The sequence below is a fragment of the Amblyomma mixtum genome, chromosome 6 (assembly GCF_055824585.1).
Source record: "Amblyomma mixtum isolate Tamu chromosome 6, ASM5582458v1, whole genome shotgun sequence".
In the NCBI taxonomy this organism is placed as follows: Eukaryota; Metazoa; Arthropoda; class Arachnida; order Ixodida; family Ixodidae; genus Amblyomma; species Amblyomma mixtum.
This window is the reverse complement of record NC_143017.1, coordinates 106,650,954-106,668,867: the sequence shown is the minus strand read 5'-3', so window position 1 is coordinate 106,668,867 and position 17,914 is coordinate 106,650,954. Positions and strand designations below refer to the sequence as shown.

General features: G+C 45.0%; 1 protein-coding gene across 6 annotated transcripts in view; it reads right to left on the bottom strand.

Annotated features, from left to right (window-relative positions):
* LOC149339939 (glycoprotein antigen BM86-like) overlaps positions 1 to 17,914 on the bottom strand; it is a 161,290-nt gene that overhangs the window by 119,230 nt on the left and 24,146 nt on the right. The window contains exons 12-19 of one of the 6 annotated variants that reach the window (XR_016283574.1): positions 17,179 to 17,318; positions 14,936 to 15,106; positions 13,573 to 13,701; positions 11,194 to 11,328; positions 10,631 to 10,759; positions 9,396 to 9,538; positions 8,305 to 8,380; positions 3,991 to 4,213 (exon numbers count right to left, since the gene is read on the bottom strand). Coding sequence is in view for 5 of the 6 variants with exons in the window: in XM_089548659.1 (XP_089404785.1) it covers positions 8,307 to 8,380; positions 9,410 to 9,538; positions 10,631 to 10,759; positions 11,194 to 11,328; positions 13,573 to 13,701; positions 14,936 to 15,106; positions 17,179 to 17,318 (907 nt within the window). In the remaining variant the exon portion in view is untranslated. Of the gene's footprint in view, positions 1 to 3,990; positions 4,214 to 8,304; positions 8,381 to 9,395; positions 9,539 to 10,630; positions 10,760 to 11,193; positions 11,329 to 13,572; positions 13,702 to 14,935; positions 15,107 to 17,178; positions 17,319 to 17,914 lie in introns of those variants that run through there. The other 5 variants (XM_089548660.1, XM_089548658.1, XM_089548659.1 and 2 more) reach the window with 5 other exon arrangements.

Below are 17,914 nucleotides of genomic sequence, written 5' to 3'. Positions count from 1 at the left end.
ATTCGTATCTAGCCGAATATTCATTGTGAGCACCGGCGTTCATTTCGGTCCGCAAGCCCTATCGACAGAGACATAACAGCATGGCGGCGCCCAGAGCAATGCGCATGGAAGAATAAAAATTTTTCCTTCCAATTTTTCTTTCGAGGAACGAAATTTTTTCATTCCTCCAAGGGCCATGCCGTAGCTGACTGCGCTGGTGAGCTTTTTTGCGGCTATACCTGCGAAGCTGCTAGAGTCAGAGCTGTGCACGAAGTACCTCGCAATACGTGCCAGTTCAGTGCCAAGTGAGAGGGCATTTTCTGTGGCTGGAGGAGTCGTTTCAGCTAGAAGGGAACTACTTCTGCCTGACCATGTGGAGCAGCTGGTTTTCCTTCACGACAACCTTTTATGTTCTTCCCAGCAACGCGCCTTTGTGCTGATGGCAAGCTAGCCTTAATCAATGCTGGGTACTAGCCATCTTCTCTGATATTTCCACTCTTCTAAGAATAATGTTCGAGACTTTGATACTTTTTGTGCAGTCACACACACCTTTTGTGTCCATTTAATCATCGATAGTTGAACTGTGATGTTCTTGGGTACTCAAATAAATGTTTTGTAGTGGTTAATGCGTCTGTCCTTGATTATTCGATATTCGATTCGATATTCGGAATCAAGTATTCGTATTCGATTCGTATTCGAAAAATTTGATATTCGCACACCCCTACTATATATGTGTGTGTGTGTGTGTGTGTGTTTGTTTGTGTGTGTGTGTGTGTGTGTGTGTGTGTGTGTGTGTGTGTGTGTGTGTGTGTGTGTGTGTGTGTGTGTGTGAGTGCGCGCGCGTGTGTGTGTGCGTGTGTGCGTGTCCGCGTGTGAGAGAGAGAGAGAGATAGCACTCGATGGTAACCATAAACGACGGCGTTCTAATGGAACGTAGCTGGTGGCGGGGAAAGTGATGATAGGTCGCGCGAGGCTGCTCGGGACATCCTGGATCGCACAAGTTCTACCTGTGGACCTGTGGCAGCACCTGCTATCGCAGGGCAGCGGCGCACCGCTTAACCATTGCCCGAGTCGAGGTGTGACGACTCTCAGGGAGTATGAATGCATATAGGGGCATTTACCCAGCAGCTATGTGCCACGCGAGCCACGGTACGAATGACTGCCTGCACTAAGTTAGCGCGCAGATCATAAGGATTGAGGTGGGGTCGCCGCGGTGGCAACGTAAAGCCATGCAAAGGTAGATTTGCCAGCTGCGTGGCATCGGGCTACATCCCGCCGCAGCGTGCGGCGACTGCGCTCACAAAGTGAGCGGGTGGGCTTACGCCTTCTCACACGCAAGCAATCTGTAGTGCCTCTGTCGACTTTTTTTTTTGTGATCCTTGGCGGAAATCATCTATTAGTGATCCGTATCTTATCGACAGAGTAAGCTGGCAGTTTGTGTATTTCGTAAATTGGGCAATCTTTCACATCGCGGCTGCCCTTAGAAAACCGATGCAGTGGCCGCCTCGTCAAGCCTCGTCTGGCATAATTCAACGCCACTCCTGTGCAGAAGCTTCCATGGCAACCGCGGCGTCTGCGGACGCTACTCAGCCACCTGCTGTCTCACGCATCAGCATGCATGCTCAACAACCTTCCACATCTGACTTAACCCTTACACACGGTACGACATAGATAACCTGAAGCAACACAGCCTTAAAGCTCTTCAACGACTACTAAATCCTGCTATCACTGGACACCTCCCGGAAGTAGAAAAGGCGCGCCTTGCCCTTATTAGAATGCCTTTCCCAAAATTTGCGGCTGCTTTGCGTCCTCAGTTTTATCATAATCCGATTGGTTTCTTTCCTTAAACCAGGTCAAGAAATCGGCCGCAAAAAAAAAAGAGGCTGCACATACCGAAGTACCAGACCCCCATGTGGTTCGTCTATGACGGCATCGCAAACGTGTCATACGGCGGATCAAAATGCAGGCACATACCCGACAAGTTAGAAATGCACTTGAAAAACAGCACGTAGACATAACGCTGCCTGGCCATCGACATAACACAGTGGAATCAGGACTGTGATGAGATCAAGGCACCTTTCACCGAAAATCTATCTGGAATCTCCTTCTTTCTCCTCTCGGCCCACAGCCCCATCCAGCCCACAGCTCTATCCAGCCGCTAGCTTTGAGAAATTCCTTCCTCTTCTAGCACAAGCTCAATTGGCCCGAACTCTTTATGATCTTCACATCCCTCCACCGCTACCTTCCGCTTGTCCTTAAGCCGAAACCATCCACCCTCACACAGACCGACCTTTCGCGCTCATAGAATCAGGCTTCGCTCTTGGTTACAACTCCCATTGCTTCGCTCCGGGGAACGATCAGATCACATGCGCTCTTTTCTTCAATCTTCCCAGCTCTGACAAAGGTACTCTCCTTTCCATCATCAATATGCATTGGTCTGGTGGTACCCTCCTCTCGGAGTGCAGATCCTCGGAAACAGTGCTTATCCAAAAGTCTGCGAAACGTCCTACTCTACACGATTTGCTACCCATTTTTCTTTCTTCGAGCGTCGAAAAAACGATGGAGCGAATGGTCCTGAGTCATTATCAGGAGCATCTCAGCGGCAACGACTTCTTCTCACACTCTCTCATTACCTTTCGCTCCCATGTGTCCACTCAATAACTGTTTCTGCTTCTTGAGCAAACTTTTCTGATCCCCTCCTCTAGTCATGTCCATGCCTTGGTCGTTCCCGTTTGTCAGAAAAGCTTTTTACGCGTAGTTGTCATTGCGTAGTTGTTGTGGGCACAATACATAAATCAAATTTTGTAACTTCCTCCAAGGGCAAACAACCTAATTCAATTGCACGATACACTCTCCAACCCCATACTCCTCTCGCCGCGGACGCCACAGGGTGCAGTGTTGTCGACACTTTTCAACCTCGACATGGCTCCATAGGTGAGGCAACTATACTCTACCCCCAATCTAAGGCACGTCTTCTATGCTAACGACGTCACCCTCTGGTGTACCCATGGACTACCTTGAATGGTGGAGAACAGTGCACCTGTCATCGAATCCCTCTCCAGCGCGGTCTACCTTTACCACGTCTGTCTAGATCCGTCCTGTCCCAGCTGTAGGTCCCTTTATGCTAACCTAAAACACTGCGTTTTCTTTTACCCGTTTCCGTTCCCATCCCCCCATTACACTTGCCCTCTTCAGGCTGGAGTCCTCTGTGCTGTAAAATCAACTGGCAATGGTCCGAAAAACTGCCTACTTCCTGGCACTTATAATTCAGAAAAATAAACTTCATTACTACCAATACGCCTTTGCCTGCAGTCTATGGTGTGTCTACAGATTGCCCACAGACTGAAAGAAAATCATGTCGACCTTGGCACATATAATTTATAGAGTGTCTATAGGCAAAAAATATTTCAGATTCTCATAGATATAGAGAAATTGGTCCACAGACGTTCTATACATTTTCCATGGACGAAGGGAAATCTGGAATCCTGTAGACCTCACTCAAGAAGATAGTCTAAAGATTGTCTATAAATTAAAAAAGACGCTGCTGACTTTAGAGATATTTTCTATAGATAAATATGACATTGTTGCAGACTGTTGTCTAGAGAGAGTGTATAGGTTGTATATACACAAAGGGAACAGAGATACTTATACACTATCAAAAGTAGGTCTATCGATAAAGGAAATATCCATATCCATAGGATGGCAACAGTCTATAAAAAGTCTGTACAGAGTATTTGGACCATTTTTGTAAGAGTGGCATTCTATATGGCAGCGGTGGTGTATTAGGCTTTTCGGTGAAGTCGGCCTGCTGAGTTAGCTGCTTCTCTCTGAGCCCTGCTAGAACATCAGCACTCTCAGAATACCAACTGTACTGCCTATGTCCAGCTAATTATTGCTCGGTAGTTAATTTCTGTGATCTGAATAGATATGTATTATGCTTTTCTGCATCGAAAACATCGCTCAAATTTGTTTCATGGCGACACTTTTTCTCTCAAAACTCATGAACCACAGTCCCACCGTGAAAATACAGATTTTTTTATTTGACGTTCCTTCACGTCGAAGGTAGTGTTCATTAAATATATCACAAATAAATTACAATGAGAGGGTTACGATGAGACACAACCTTATTAGATTCGATCTGTGTATTTATTCAGTTCTCGGCGTGACCAGAGCGTAGGACTGGCGGCACGTAAAATCACTCTTGGTTCCGCTTGGCCTGCATAAGGATTTCAGCCTGCGAAGTGAGGCAGAGAGAAGAGGTTTGGTTAAAGCAAAGTAAAAGAATGGCAGGTGTTATACGACGTGTATAAGTACCCCACACAGATGCGCAGGTTCCCGCATATTGTTTGTTAGAAATGCTATTTGAGAGCTTGTTGGCCAGCATATACGTGTTCACGCTTACACAACTGTGACGGCCTCTTTCGGTCGCAACGTTTAAATTCTAAATGCCTCTTTCAAAGTGGGATTTCGTAGCAAACTAAACTTCTTATCCCCTTGCTGTCATTCCGCAGCCTTTGAGGCCTTTTCCTTTCGGTATACACTGAGTAAAGGCTGAGGAGAAGGACGGTCCGGTGCAAAGCGTGCAACTTCCTGAGTACCGTATTTTCCGGTGTATAAGACGCGGTTTTTTTTCGAAAATCTTGCTCGTGCGTCCTATACAAGGGTGCGTCTTATATGCGAATTTTTCGTTTTCTTTAGCGAGTTCAGAAATTACTTAGGTTCATTTTCAAGCTTTTTTTTACCGAAAAAAATATCACTAGCAATGATGCGGTTGTAACACGGTTAATACTTCAATACGGAGACCGCCGTGCGCAACTTCTTTTAGGTGAACTTTATCATGAAACGGCGGGGATGACGACTTCCGTTATCACAAACACGCGACCGTTTCGGAGGCCCCAAGCAAAATTAATGTGAAATGCCAAAAGATTACGACAATCCTGTTTCTAGCCATTGTCAAGACAAGCCAGGACTAGCCGGCGTTCTTTTTTCAGCCACCCTTTGCAACTTTGTTTGCTTCGTGTACATAGTGCGAAGAGAATGTTTCAGTCGCGTTGCCTCCAGAAATGGGCGAACTTTTTGATAGCGCATCCGAAGGTGAAGACTTGCAAGGTTTTAAGTAGAAATAAAATGTTCTTATCGACATATGGAAGGGATTTTGGTTTCTTCTTTCTTTTTTTTCTAAAACGTGGGCGGGAATGGCGTGAGTGATGCCTTTTTTGACCACTTAGCGTTGCTTATGAATTTATCACAGGCACGGTGAATTTCATGATGGTCGCGCAAGCGTGTTTAATTGATCCTCACTAGCCTAACTGGGTAAACTGGGGTGCGTCTTATATACGGGTGCGTCTTATATACCAACTTTTTCAATGACAGCCTGCATATAAGGCGGGTGCGTCTTATACACCGGAAAATACGGTACTCAGCCTGCGATCTGTCATCATGACGCATTTTTTTTAGGTGTCTGTCCAGGAGCGGCAGCGTGAACTTGCTTTCAAGACCTCTTGCAAACGGAGGGCTATCAGTAGCCTCGTAGCTAAATGAAGAGAGCTAGTTATTTCATTTTTATGAGTGGAAGAAAAAACCAAAGCGAGAACGAGCGTTTTATAGAAAGCACACAAAATACATTGTCTCGTAGCCTGAGAGAAAAACGAAAGCTTCAAAAGGAGGGGTAAACCAGGATAACTTCGGTCCTTCAAGAAATATTGGAGCGAAGATAGCGACAGGTGCACTCGAAGTATTCTCAGTCTGTACGTTCAAGGCTGTCCGCCGTGGCTGCATTGAAACATGGGTAAGAGCTTTCTAGATAACAGGCGTACATCTTCGCGAAGCGTCAAGGTTATCGCGCAGTACATTACGGGCTATCTAGGGACGTCTGAGGACCATGCTATCGCAAGATAACAGGAACTACGGTGCGATCTGAAAATAAGGCGACAGACCAGCCATGGCAAACAAGAACACAATGGTTCGCGCGTTACTTGCCGCCGAACGAAAACATCGGACTTTGCTCAGGAGCAAACACTGAAAGGAGGCAAAGACATAAGGCGAAAAAATATTAGAATCAGGTAACACCTACCATGGCTTGAGTATGACCTCATGCACTACTTTCTATCATGCGCGGAACTTCTGGAAGGCTGTCACCCCACCGAGAACGACGTAACAGCATGGTTCAACCAAACAGCGAACAATCCCATACGAACCAAAGCAACCATAAGGCGCATTACGTGATAAGTATTATTATCGGTCTATACATGACGCCTCTAGGCTGATCATATGCAAGAATACCTGTGCTTTTTTACTTACAACAATAGTATTGTAGCCTTTCAAAAAAATGAACTAAATGTAACAAAAAGCGGTTACAAGACAGCGCAAGATGGCCTCGATGCTGCAGCGCAACCAAGAAAGAAACACTCTACCTCGTCGTTCGATAGCGCCAAAAAAGCCCAGCAGAACATTTCGTGTCATTGTTTGTAATACGGAGGTCATCTCCCGCGCCTTCATTTTGTTCGAATATGCATCCGTACAACCAGTAATCACATTATATACATATAATCGATAATACATTAACATATGTGCGCACAACTGCCTTTTTTTTTAGCTTATTGTCATGTTCGCCTGCGCGCCTACTTCAATACGAATATGACATAAGCACAAAACCTTGGTGTTCTCTTCCAAGTTTTTTATTGTCGCCAGTAGTAGCGGCCTAATCTAGGTGAAGTAGCCAGAAACTGTCTGTTACAACCCAAGTCCCCAAAAGAGCGTGATGAATTGAAAGTAACAAAAAGAAATGTTGGTCAAAGCATTTGTAGATCGTTTTAAAATCGTTGCTCATTTTCGTTTCTTAAAGCCTTTTGCGTCCGGGCGGCCAAAGTGTATACCTGCCAACTTGGGATACACGAAAGCGGAATGGCACTTTGCAGACTCTGGCTGTTGTACAACGTTTCTGCATTAGGTGGTGCCGCTTGCCATCTTATAGGGATGGTATTTCGTCTTGTGCGACTGTTATCAAAAGTACACACGTGCCTGAGACAAGAGAAACCAGCATTTCCCCAAATAGCAGCTTAGCGACTGCACAAAGTAAAAAAAGATAGAAAAGAAGACGGCCCGCGCACTTTGAACTCAAGCGCGGCGCAGAGAGCGGCACGTAGTGCGCGCCAGCAATAAAATCTTCAAGCAGGCTCAAAACACCATCATAGCTGATAAGGCACAGACGCTGACATCATGAATCCCAAGATAACATACACCTGTCACTGAACGCACACAATTTCATCTCACGTGTAAAGGTTCACGATCCTTTCCTAGAAGCGCTGAAGTGTTGCCTCACTTAGATAGACAAGCGTACGTGTCTTGGGAAACGAAAGGATTGTCGCAGAAAAGAGCGACCGCCAGCAAGCTACTGCACGATAACTTTCTTAGAAATCGACTTGCAAAAAAACAGCATAAGTTGGAAAATTTCTCTACCAGCGAAGCAGCTACAGCCTTCACTGCAAAACATATGGTGGACAAGTTTACGTGTTGCCATAAATAGCCTTCCGAAGTATAGTTTTTGAAATAAACTTTAGAAAAAATTTTGCTTTCATACGCCAAATTTTCGGAATGGCACTTGCTCCGAAGCAATTCTATGTAACCTGACTGGTTTTACCTTCGGAAGTTGTCACCTAAAGTGTACAAAAAAAAAAAAAAAACCACATTCCTTCGCCAGGACATTTGCGGAGGCAGCTGGAAGCCTTACGAGCTGAGGTGACCTAAATCCTCGTACTACCTGTAAATCTGCCAGAAAGAATTGAATATTGACCGCTATTTTCCATTTGCGGCATAAAATACTCTAGGCATACCCCACGAAGTTAGTCTTCCGCGGCCATTCTTTTTGCGCTTTCGTAAGTCTGAATTTTTCGCTTGAACAGCATTGTATTCCAACTTGCCCTGTTCACACTAATGAAACAAGGAATTTTGCACTCCCATAGTGCGAATGTTATGAATTTAGCTCCATATCGAGTTTCATCTTCAGTTACGCTTTATCTGTAATGTCACCGCTGAAGCACGAAGGATCTCACCCTGGAAATTACAGATAGAGTGGTGAGGCTGTCGATGTATGCTCGCAAGTGCAACTATTTGAAAATTATTCTTAGCGTCAAACGCTCCTCAATGCCGCTATAAGCTCGTTTCAGAAGTCAGCAGTTGGTATCCAACCTTAACGGTGTCCTGCTCGATGCACAAGCTGCAAGAGCAGACACAAATGACCTGTGCGACTATTTCTCTGCATTCACTAATTAGCGTGCAGATGATGCGGCTTGTGTATTTCGTATTAAAGGAGTAGGCACTGCTTACCGCTATGAGTAGAGCACTGGAATCAAGACGGCCAGTAAGAAAACAGCGCTCACGGGAACAGTCCTTGACCCAGAACCTTTGGGAAAAAAGAAAAAAAACAAGAACTGTTCCTCATATCTTTGCACTTCCTGCGGTACTGAAAATAAATAACTTTGAAAACACCAGCACACAAGGCAAATAAAAAAAAAGTACTTATATGAAGCTCTCTGAATCTGCAATAATTAGCTTCCAATCAAGAGAATCGATCAATGTTATCGTCAAGGTATTGAGTCTCCAGAAAGTCAGCACTTAAATCCTGCTCGTTCCTTCGTGGGAGCACCGCTTTATTTTGCACGCGTAAGCATGCGTAAATCTCTTGCTTGACGAACGGGAAGTGTGGCAGCGCATATTTCTCTGTGCATTGCACATCGTCTTCTTCATCAACTCAAACTACTATCAAACTAAAACTCGCGCTCGCTTTATGGCGGCAGTGACAGATGTGCGCTGAATGCATAAGTGTGGACAACGTCGTGCAAGAAACACGTGCTGCTGTTGCTGTGCCATCTACTTGCGCTGGCTTTTTGATTTGTTATTTTGTTTCTCCGGACGCCCGCAGATGGAATCTTGGCTGAGCTCTGTCTCATCGAGTGCTTCGCTTCCGAGTTGAAGCAGCTTGGAGCGGGAAGGGGGGGGGGTGAGATCACAGTTCCATTAGAGAAGTTTAGATAGTGACTTAGCATGACTGCGTTGCTACAGGTTTTCTGCAATAATGCCAAAGCCCTCATAGAGTGCTCAAAGAGGCGTCCGATGCTCAAGAACAGTTATTTCGCGCAATCCTTGCCGCGAGCGTTTTGAGGATTTCCATGGCTTATATATAAGTCGTTGTGTTATCTTTTTCTTTGTCACGTTGAAGCTTAATTCTTTGTCGCCATTGCAAACAAATAAAAGCGACATGGCGACGAACTTAACCGCATAGTTTGCTGGATTGTGTTTGTTTCCGTAGAGCCACCTTTAGCAGTATGAACACAGCGGTAACAAGTCGTCATGAAAATCATTGGCCGCAAAACAACTCTCGCGACTTTTTCTTTATAAACTATGCTAACCACACAAACCTTTGCTCACGTACCAGATGGAGCCTGCGTCGTCGCAGTCGAGTCACCTTTGGCTTTGCAAACAGCCTGGTCGTTCTCAACAACGCATTCTTCGCCTTTCGTCCCACATTCTTGCTTCTTTTCCTCCGTACACTTTGCCGGATCTTAAACACAAGATGAACAAAATTAAGCAATATTTCAGTGGATTACTTCGTAGTAGTCGTTTTATCTGACATTGAGTTACTAATGGTAGCGAGGTGCTGGAAGTAGTAAGAGAATATGTCTAGTTAGGGTAGGTAGTGACCGCATATCCGGATCATGAGAGGGAAATAACTGGAATAATAAGAATGGGGTGGAGCGCATATGGCAGGTTCTCTGAGATTATGAATGGTAGTTTACCAATATCCCTCAAGAGAAAAGTATACAACAGCTGTATCTTACCAGTACTCAACTATGGGGCAGAAACGTGGAGGCTAATAAAGAGGGTTCAGCGTAAGTTAAGAACAACGCAGCGAGCTATGGAAAGGCAAATGATAGGTGTAACGTTAAGAGATCGGAAGAGGGCGGAGTGGGTGAGAGAACAAACGTGGGTTAATGACATCCTAGTTGAAATCAAGAGGAAGAAATGGGCTTGGGCAGGGTATGTAATGCGAAGGCAAGATAACCGCTGGTCCTTAAGGGTAACGGAGGGGATTCCAAGAGAAGGCAAACGTAGCAGGGGACGGCAGAAACTTAGGTGGACGGATGAGATTAAGAGGTTTGCGGTGATACAGCGGCCGCAACTGGCAAAGGACAGGGTTAATTGGAGAGACATGGTGGAGGCCTTTGCCCTGCAGTGGGTGTAGTCAGGCTGATGATGATGATGATGATGATGAGTTACCAATCAATATAAAGCCCTCCTATCAAACACTTGCCATTCTAATTAACGGAGTTGGCGGAACGACTCCCCCCAGTCATATGAAGGTCACGGTGTTGAGTCAGATATTTAGGAATGTGTACAGCTTTCCTGTTTAACCACAGGGCTGAATTCAGGTGTTTATTAAATGTATTTTTTGTAATTCTTTGAGGCTCAACTTTCTTATAAATCTACAATGACTCAACTGGGAAGTGTCTATGTATATAATAAAATTACTTCGTTAGATTCAGCATTTTTTCCACTCATAAACCAACACAGCCTCCTCATGCTGTGCAGTGGTTGTAATGTTTCTTTTTCTTGGTGAAGACCAATGACCACATTTGGGGTTTTGCCTACTCACCAGGGGAAGCTTCCGTTGTCGCAGTCGAGTCATCTTTTGCTTTGCAAACAGCCTCATCGCTCTCAACAACGCATTCTTCTCCTTTCGTCCCACATTCTTGCTTCTTTTGCTCTGTGCACTTTGTCGTGTCTGGGACCCAAGACAAATAAAATGAAGCAATACTTCTATAGATTACTACGGTCTATTCGTTTTCTCTGACATTGAGTTACCGATCAATACGAAGCCTTCCTATCAAACACTTGCAGTTCTAGTTAGTGAAGTTGGCGGAACGACTTTCCTGTCATACGAAGGTCACGGTGTTGAGTGGCAACATTTAGGAAAGCTTACAGCTGCATTCAGGTATACATTAAATACGTTTCTTTTTTCGTTCTTTGAGGCTCAACTCCGCTTCAAAGGTATCATTTAGGAACTGGGAAGTGGCGATGCATTTGAAGAAATCAGCTCCCTAGATTCAGCTTTTTTCTGCTCACACATCAACATGATCACCCCCTGCTAGGCAGTGGTTATAATTTTCTTTTTTTCTTGATGAAGACCAATCACTGCACTTGGTTTTTCCTACGCACCAGGTGAAGCTTCCGTTGTCGCAGTCGAGTCACCTTTCGCTTTGCAAACAGCCTCGTCGTTCTCAACAACGCATTCTTCGCCTTTCGTCCCACATTCTTGCTTCTTTTCCTCCGTGCACGTTTTCGCAGCTATGGCTAAAATTCGTAAAAAGAAACAACGAAAACTAATAAGAGACATACTTTGCCGTTGCCCAGCAAATAACTTAGTTTTTAACTTTATAACGAAGCCTGAAAAACTTCATCAAAAATCAAACATATGCAACAGAATGTTGTCGCGAAGCGAACGGGTATTTACAATCAGTGATGAATTCCTTCTTGCTCTGATGCACAAGTTCATTTACCAAGCATCTCAGTAGTTTACTGTCTAGTGGTTATCTTTTGAATTTGCAGAAGGTTCGCATTGCATTCGCGAGTAAGTTTTCGTGACTTCGTGATGATGCGTGTCAGGCATATATGTGCATATTGCATATACCCTCGGGATTAAAGGCAATAGAGAAAAGAATGGCTACAAGTGTAAATGACGTGAAAAAAGTAAAACACTTAAAATTTTGACTAATTAGAAATATATCTACTCATGAAATGTTAACCAAGGCATTCATCAAAAGTTGGCTGTCTTTGTTATTGCTATCGGTGAAGTGAGGGGATTTCACTCTGAAGTGAGCGGTTTACGAGTGTCTACAATAAAGCGTTGGTTGTGCAGGGTGAGACTGTAGAGCTACCGCTGAGGTTCGCGGAGACGAAGAAGAGGTGGTGGCACGCTCGCGTTCTGTAGAACACTCCAGGCTGCCGGTGTAAGCGGATGCGGCCTCTGAGGCGCCCGCCTCGCAACCTACACATAAATTTATTTCGTCTTAATCTGTTGAAACAGAAGCATGTGACACACAGCGCAAACGACGAGAAACCAGAGTAAGAAAGACATAGGACAAGAGCCGACTCACAACTCTGTCCTGTGTTTTTCTTACTCTGGTTCCTCGTCTTTTGTGCGTGTGTCACCATGAATCTTTATCAACTAGCCCAGTTGAACGTCTTGCTAAATAGAAGCAGTTTCGGGTTTGTTGAGCGTAGTTGACTGTTTCGTGATGTCTTCAAGGCATGACAAAATGGCTTGGGAAGATACCTGCGTGAGCTTTCCTCTTTCATAATATGGGAAAACTGGCGTTTTTGATGTAACTGTTTACTTAGAAGTCACGGCTACATGCTACTGGCTGCAATGTCGTTTCATTAAACGTAATTCTTATCTCGAAACAAAATGGCAACGGTAATGTTCTGTCACCTTATTTCAATACTGAAAGCTGTACGGTGAAATAACGGTCATGAAACTGATTTCCTATGAAATAGCGGTCACGAAACACTAAAAACGACGGTGTAACATAGCTCTTCGAGGTAGCAGTCACAGCACACGCGGCAGCGACTGATTAAAAAGCCTGCGGTCTCGTCCAGGTTCATACTTTAACAAGAATGTCGGAACAGGGCTTTCTGAACTAAAAGTTCTTTGTAGTGGTATAATATTTCGGTGGTTAAGGGTGACTAACTGGATTCCAAGAGAAGGCAAGCGTAGCAGGAGAGGGCAGAAAGTTAGGTGGGCGAATGTGATTAAGAAGTTTGCTCGGTTGAAGTGGCCCTGGCTGACACATAATAGGGGTAATTGGAGAGATATCGGAGAGGCCTATGTTTTTCAGCAGGCGGAGTCGGGCTGACGATGATGATAGTATTGTAAGTTAAGGTTGGATGAAGCACGTTATTATTCTGACCGCTCTTTTAGGCACATAACTAAACCTGAATGGAGCACAATGGCTAAAATATGGATGGTTTAATTCATATTATTAGCCCCAGATCGTTCAAATTATTGAGAGCCCTCCCGTACGGCGTCTCTCATAGCCTGTTCACTTTTGGATGTTCAGCCCCATAATACCAAAACCCTTAACCGTAAACCAATAACAAGCCGCCGCGGTGGCTCAGTGGCTATGGTGCTCGGCTGCTGGCCCGAAAGACGCGGGTTCGATCCCGGCCGCGGCGGCTGAATTTCTTTGGAGGAGCAATTCGAGGCCCGTGCACTGTGCGATGTCAGTGCACGTTAAAGAACCCCAGGTGGTCGAAATTTCCGGAGCCCTCCACTACGGCGTCTCTCATAGCCTTAGTCGCTTTTGGGACGTTAAACCCCATAAACCAACCAAACCAACCGTAAACCAATAACAAATCGTCAAAGTGTTTGATCGGCCCCTTTACATGTCGCAGCACTCTTCATACAAGACAAGCAATAATTTCTCAGAAACAAAGTTTAGGCATACTGGTTTTGAAGCTAGCAGCTGCACGCCGGCTGCATGGCTGCCCATCCAGAGCGCGTGTCGGTCACGTGCCCACCTAAGAGGATTGTCTTACCTGTACAGTTTCCCTGGTCTTCAATCGTGCCACGTGGGCACTTGCAAACCTGCTGCTCCTGCTCAAGGACGCATATATGGCCTGTTTTGTGACATTCTTGCACACGTTTAAAGTCACACGATACACCCGCTGCAAGAAAGGAAGTGTTTTAGTACCTTGAATAAAGGTTTTCGAAGTGTTTCCTTCACCTAAGTATACTGAAAGAGCGGAAAAGACTGCGCCGAAAGTGTTCTGTCACTTTGGCAGAGACTAAGTCGGCAAACACTGCTGATCTATCGGTCAAGGTAGTCTCTCGTTAGAATGCTATGACTTGTGTAACCAAACGCAGAACGAGCCGTCTATCATCGTGAGCTACTGCTAAGCGAATAAGTACCGTGTGAAGAGCTCGCAAAAAATTCGTTTAATGCGTTAGCACTTAAGCCCGCAGTCAGCGAGTCCACCGATCTTTGTCTGAAGCCTGCTTGACCTTGAAGCAATCTAGGTGGGCCACTTAGGTCACGTGACCTTGTGAAGTCATCGCAACCTTCCCCTCGGATTGCGAGCAAACAGAGCACCGTGGCAGCTAGCAGTTGAATGCATTATTCGCCGCGAATGTTCACTCGGGAAGAGGAACCTGGGTTCCTCAAGCCCCATCGGTGGCAGCACCTGCCAACGCAGGGCAGTGGCGCATTTCTTAACTGCTGCACCACTGCGCTAGGAGTGGTACGAATGAGGAAAGGAATCCCAGCGATCAATGAATGTAATGTAGAGAATGACAATTCCGCATACATGGGCTTTAACCCATTAAAGCTATCACGTCATACCCTTAAGGAGTAGTGTAATTGTGCCCTCCACCTTTACTGCATTAGCCCTAAGATCCGCACACCGATTTCGCCGACCTAAGTCAGAAACCTGCTTGACCTTGAAAACCAAGCCTCGAGCTGAAACCGAAGTGGAAACCAAGGTGTTTTCGCACTCAATACCTTTTTGCTGTAACCGCCATAAATCATCTGTCATTTTTATTACAAAGGCTGCAAGTGAGTCTCACTTCAAGCTAAAGGGGGCGGACGCAGTTTAGTGCAAACATGTATGCTAATTCAAAGGCAGGCTATCCACATTTTCCACCTGAGTCGACACCTAAAAAGTACGCCCTGCGCGTCCGCGTGATGCAGGGAGGCCTGGCTATATCGGTTATTGCAAAGCACGCTCTGACTAGGATGAAATGAAGAAAGCAGCTGTCGAGGCTCTGTTCCTTCACCCACCATCTTGATGAGGGAAACAAACGGTAGAGTAGCATTTGCGCTTGCCCAAGCCAAAGAGGAATGCGGCGGTCGTACCTGGTTTCCCCTGCAAGGAACGAGGAAGAAAATAAACAAGAACTCACGCTCGCATATGGAGCGGCGCAGCCGCCCCCTCGTCTTCAGGTCCACTTCGCGTAATCCGGGTTTGCACTTGAACCAGAAGTATTCTCCCTCTCTGACGCACTCGTTCGTGTCCTTGGTGGCATTCTCCTGCGCTTTCAGCAGGCTGTCGCAAAGATTCTCTTCCTGAATTTCTGTAAGAATTAAGATGATCCCGGAGTTAGGTTGTCTCTTGGGGTACTGAAATACCGAGCGCTATCGATAGAACGTTAGCTCCGGATTGTTAGATACCCAAAGCAACGGCTAATACATAGTTGAAACAAGGCTTCATAGGGGGACTACGCAAGCGATGATCTCCAACTGAATTTTAATTACCTTGTATGAATAGTACGTGAAGGACGCTGCACAAGAACCTTTATAGGGATTAAAAGCTCCGACGGCGCAGTATTCACATCCTTGAGCTCAAGTCTTGGTTCGAAAGGGAAACCGAGCATACACTGACGCAGGCGTAACATTCATATGACAGCTTCACAGCTTCTGTCCATGCAAAAGCATTAAGTGGTTAATCGGCAACGAAACACGGTGCCGGCGCTAACCACCAGCAATGGTCCCAAAAATCCCAGATGACGTCACCATGGTGTCCAGGAAAAGTAAAACTTCTTCTTAAAGTGCGGAAATTTGAACACAAGACTCTCACGGGGCGAGGCGAGCACGGATCTCATGGGCCACAAAACCACGTTGCTTCTTGGCGAACAAAGACGAACCTAGCATGCATTGTCTCACGACTGTAGTCTAATAAGTCGGTGTGTCTTTAGAAAGGACGAGAAAAAAATAAAATAAGGAAAGAATGAAAAGCAAATAAAAGAGCAAAAATTAAAAAAAAGCCCTAGCATTTAAAGGACATAAGTAGTCATCGCTGCCCTCCATAACTTGTCTCGAGAGTATTTGTCCGCATTCTATGCGACGGCGGTACAAAATATTGAAGTCAGACCTGCTCCCACCCTACGCACCTGGGTACCTAGATGCACGTAGTCCCATGCATTATTCTACAACAGCGTGAATATGGCTTCACTTTGGCTGTATGAAACTATTTGAGCACTTGAATACGAGGATTTAGTTCCTTTGCAGACGCTTTTATTCCACACTTCTGCACAGTGGCCCATCTGTGTTTTCCTCTGCTTGCGCAACGCGGTTTACTTGAGGGCAAATAACGGCCGCATCTCTGTAGGTTGATTTCTACATCTTCTTTCAGAGAGCCGTTCACAGTCTGGGGACATAAACAGCCACAGCCTGATAATTACACTCGATTTGAAACTTTTGCTTGTATGGTTTTCTTTGCAGGTCCCTGTGTCTAGTACGATGTTGCCCATGCGACCAAACGCCCGCATCCTTGGATACGTAAACATAGTGCATTGCAGGGCTCCTTGCAGGGCAGCATCGACATGATATGTTGTCCTTGTAGGTTGCATGCTGTCTTCCGCGGCACTGTATCTGATTGCATTGAGCTTTATGCAACTCTATGTAGTTCTTATTTGTAACTATGCTGTCTTCGCAGGAAAATTACTTTCGACCTTTTTTGGAGGAATATACGCGTGTCAGCTACCACGAAAGAGCTTTTCTGAAACATGAAAAAAAAACATGGTTAGATTATTACATATAACACATTCCCGCATTCCAAATGAAGTGGTTGAAAGCTTTCATCTAGGTTTAAACACAGCACAGATCCCTCATTGCAAGGTCTAAACAACGCAATAGCCTTTCTGAGTATAATAGAAAAATGCAGCAATTCTGATAGTGCTTAAACAGCTGTTCATTAAAGATTGTTTACTGCGGCCGCTGTCTTCGAGGATAGAAAACAAGTACCATTCTCAGGCTTAAGAGATCGTTGTGGCCCACAAAATATCTGTATAGGGTTAAACAAACTATGACTGAGACGAGACTTGCTTTCCTACATGCGGTCTTTGACTACCTTTCGAGTGTACATGCAGTGCGGCATAGTTTGGTTCGATGTAATCACCTAATAGATAGAGATGAGTCTTGAGGAAGTCTTGGGTAAGAATGGGTGTCCTTCTTTTGAATGTGAAGGCTTAAGTTAGCATGTTGTACAACAGGCGTTTATTGATTGAATACATTGAGCATTGACGGACAATAAGGCAGAGTGATCATCCATGCAATTTATATCCAGTCGCACACCTCAAGCCTCTCCAGGAACTTTAGCGAGCTGCAAAATTCTCGCACGATTATAGAAATGTTCTGAAAATCATACCTGTTGCAGAGCCTTTTTCGATCGGAAGCGTGGGATAAATCCTGCAAATGTTCCCTTCAGGATGTTCACACGTCTGAAGTTTCCTGAGCAGATATCGAGACAGTGGCTTGGCAGTAATCAGTCTTGCCGTAATGTCATCTCTGGAATAGTAGAATCAAAGCATGCCTATCTGTTTTTTACCGATTTCGACAACCTTGCCCAATAGATGAATCCAAAGCAAAATTAAAAGCACATACGGAGCCATTTTGAGTACAACTTGAAGCCCCAGAGCAGCAAGAAAATAAGCCATGTGGTTAACTGCTGAAAGCTCAGCGGTATTACGGTCTTTAAGGAAATGGAAATACAGTAGGAACCTGTTTTGTATCTTACACTAAGCTGTTTTTTGTATTTGTATTTGGTATTTTGTGTTTCACACTAAAGCACACCGTTTCGCGCAGTGTGGAGGGAGCGCGCCTTGAGCGCTCTGCATTATATCCAGCATCACTGACGGAACACAGTCGTGCTCAATGGTTTCACTAATGCTCACTCATCCTTAACAAATTGTCGAGTGGTTGAATGCTGAATGATTTCACTTCGAGTAAAGCGATATAATGAATTATTCATTCCTGCATTATTACGTTCAAGCACGATATTCACAAGGTGGCTTGGTTTATATTTTTTTACACGGTACAGGTCAGAAATAAAAGTAACGAATTGAGGCTAAAAAGCTGTGGACGGGCCCAGCTGATGCAAAGAT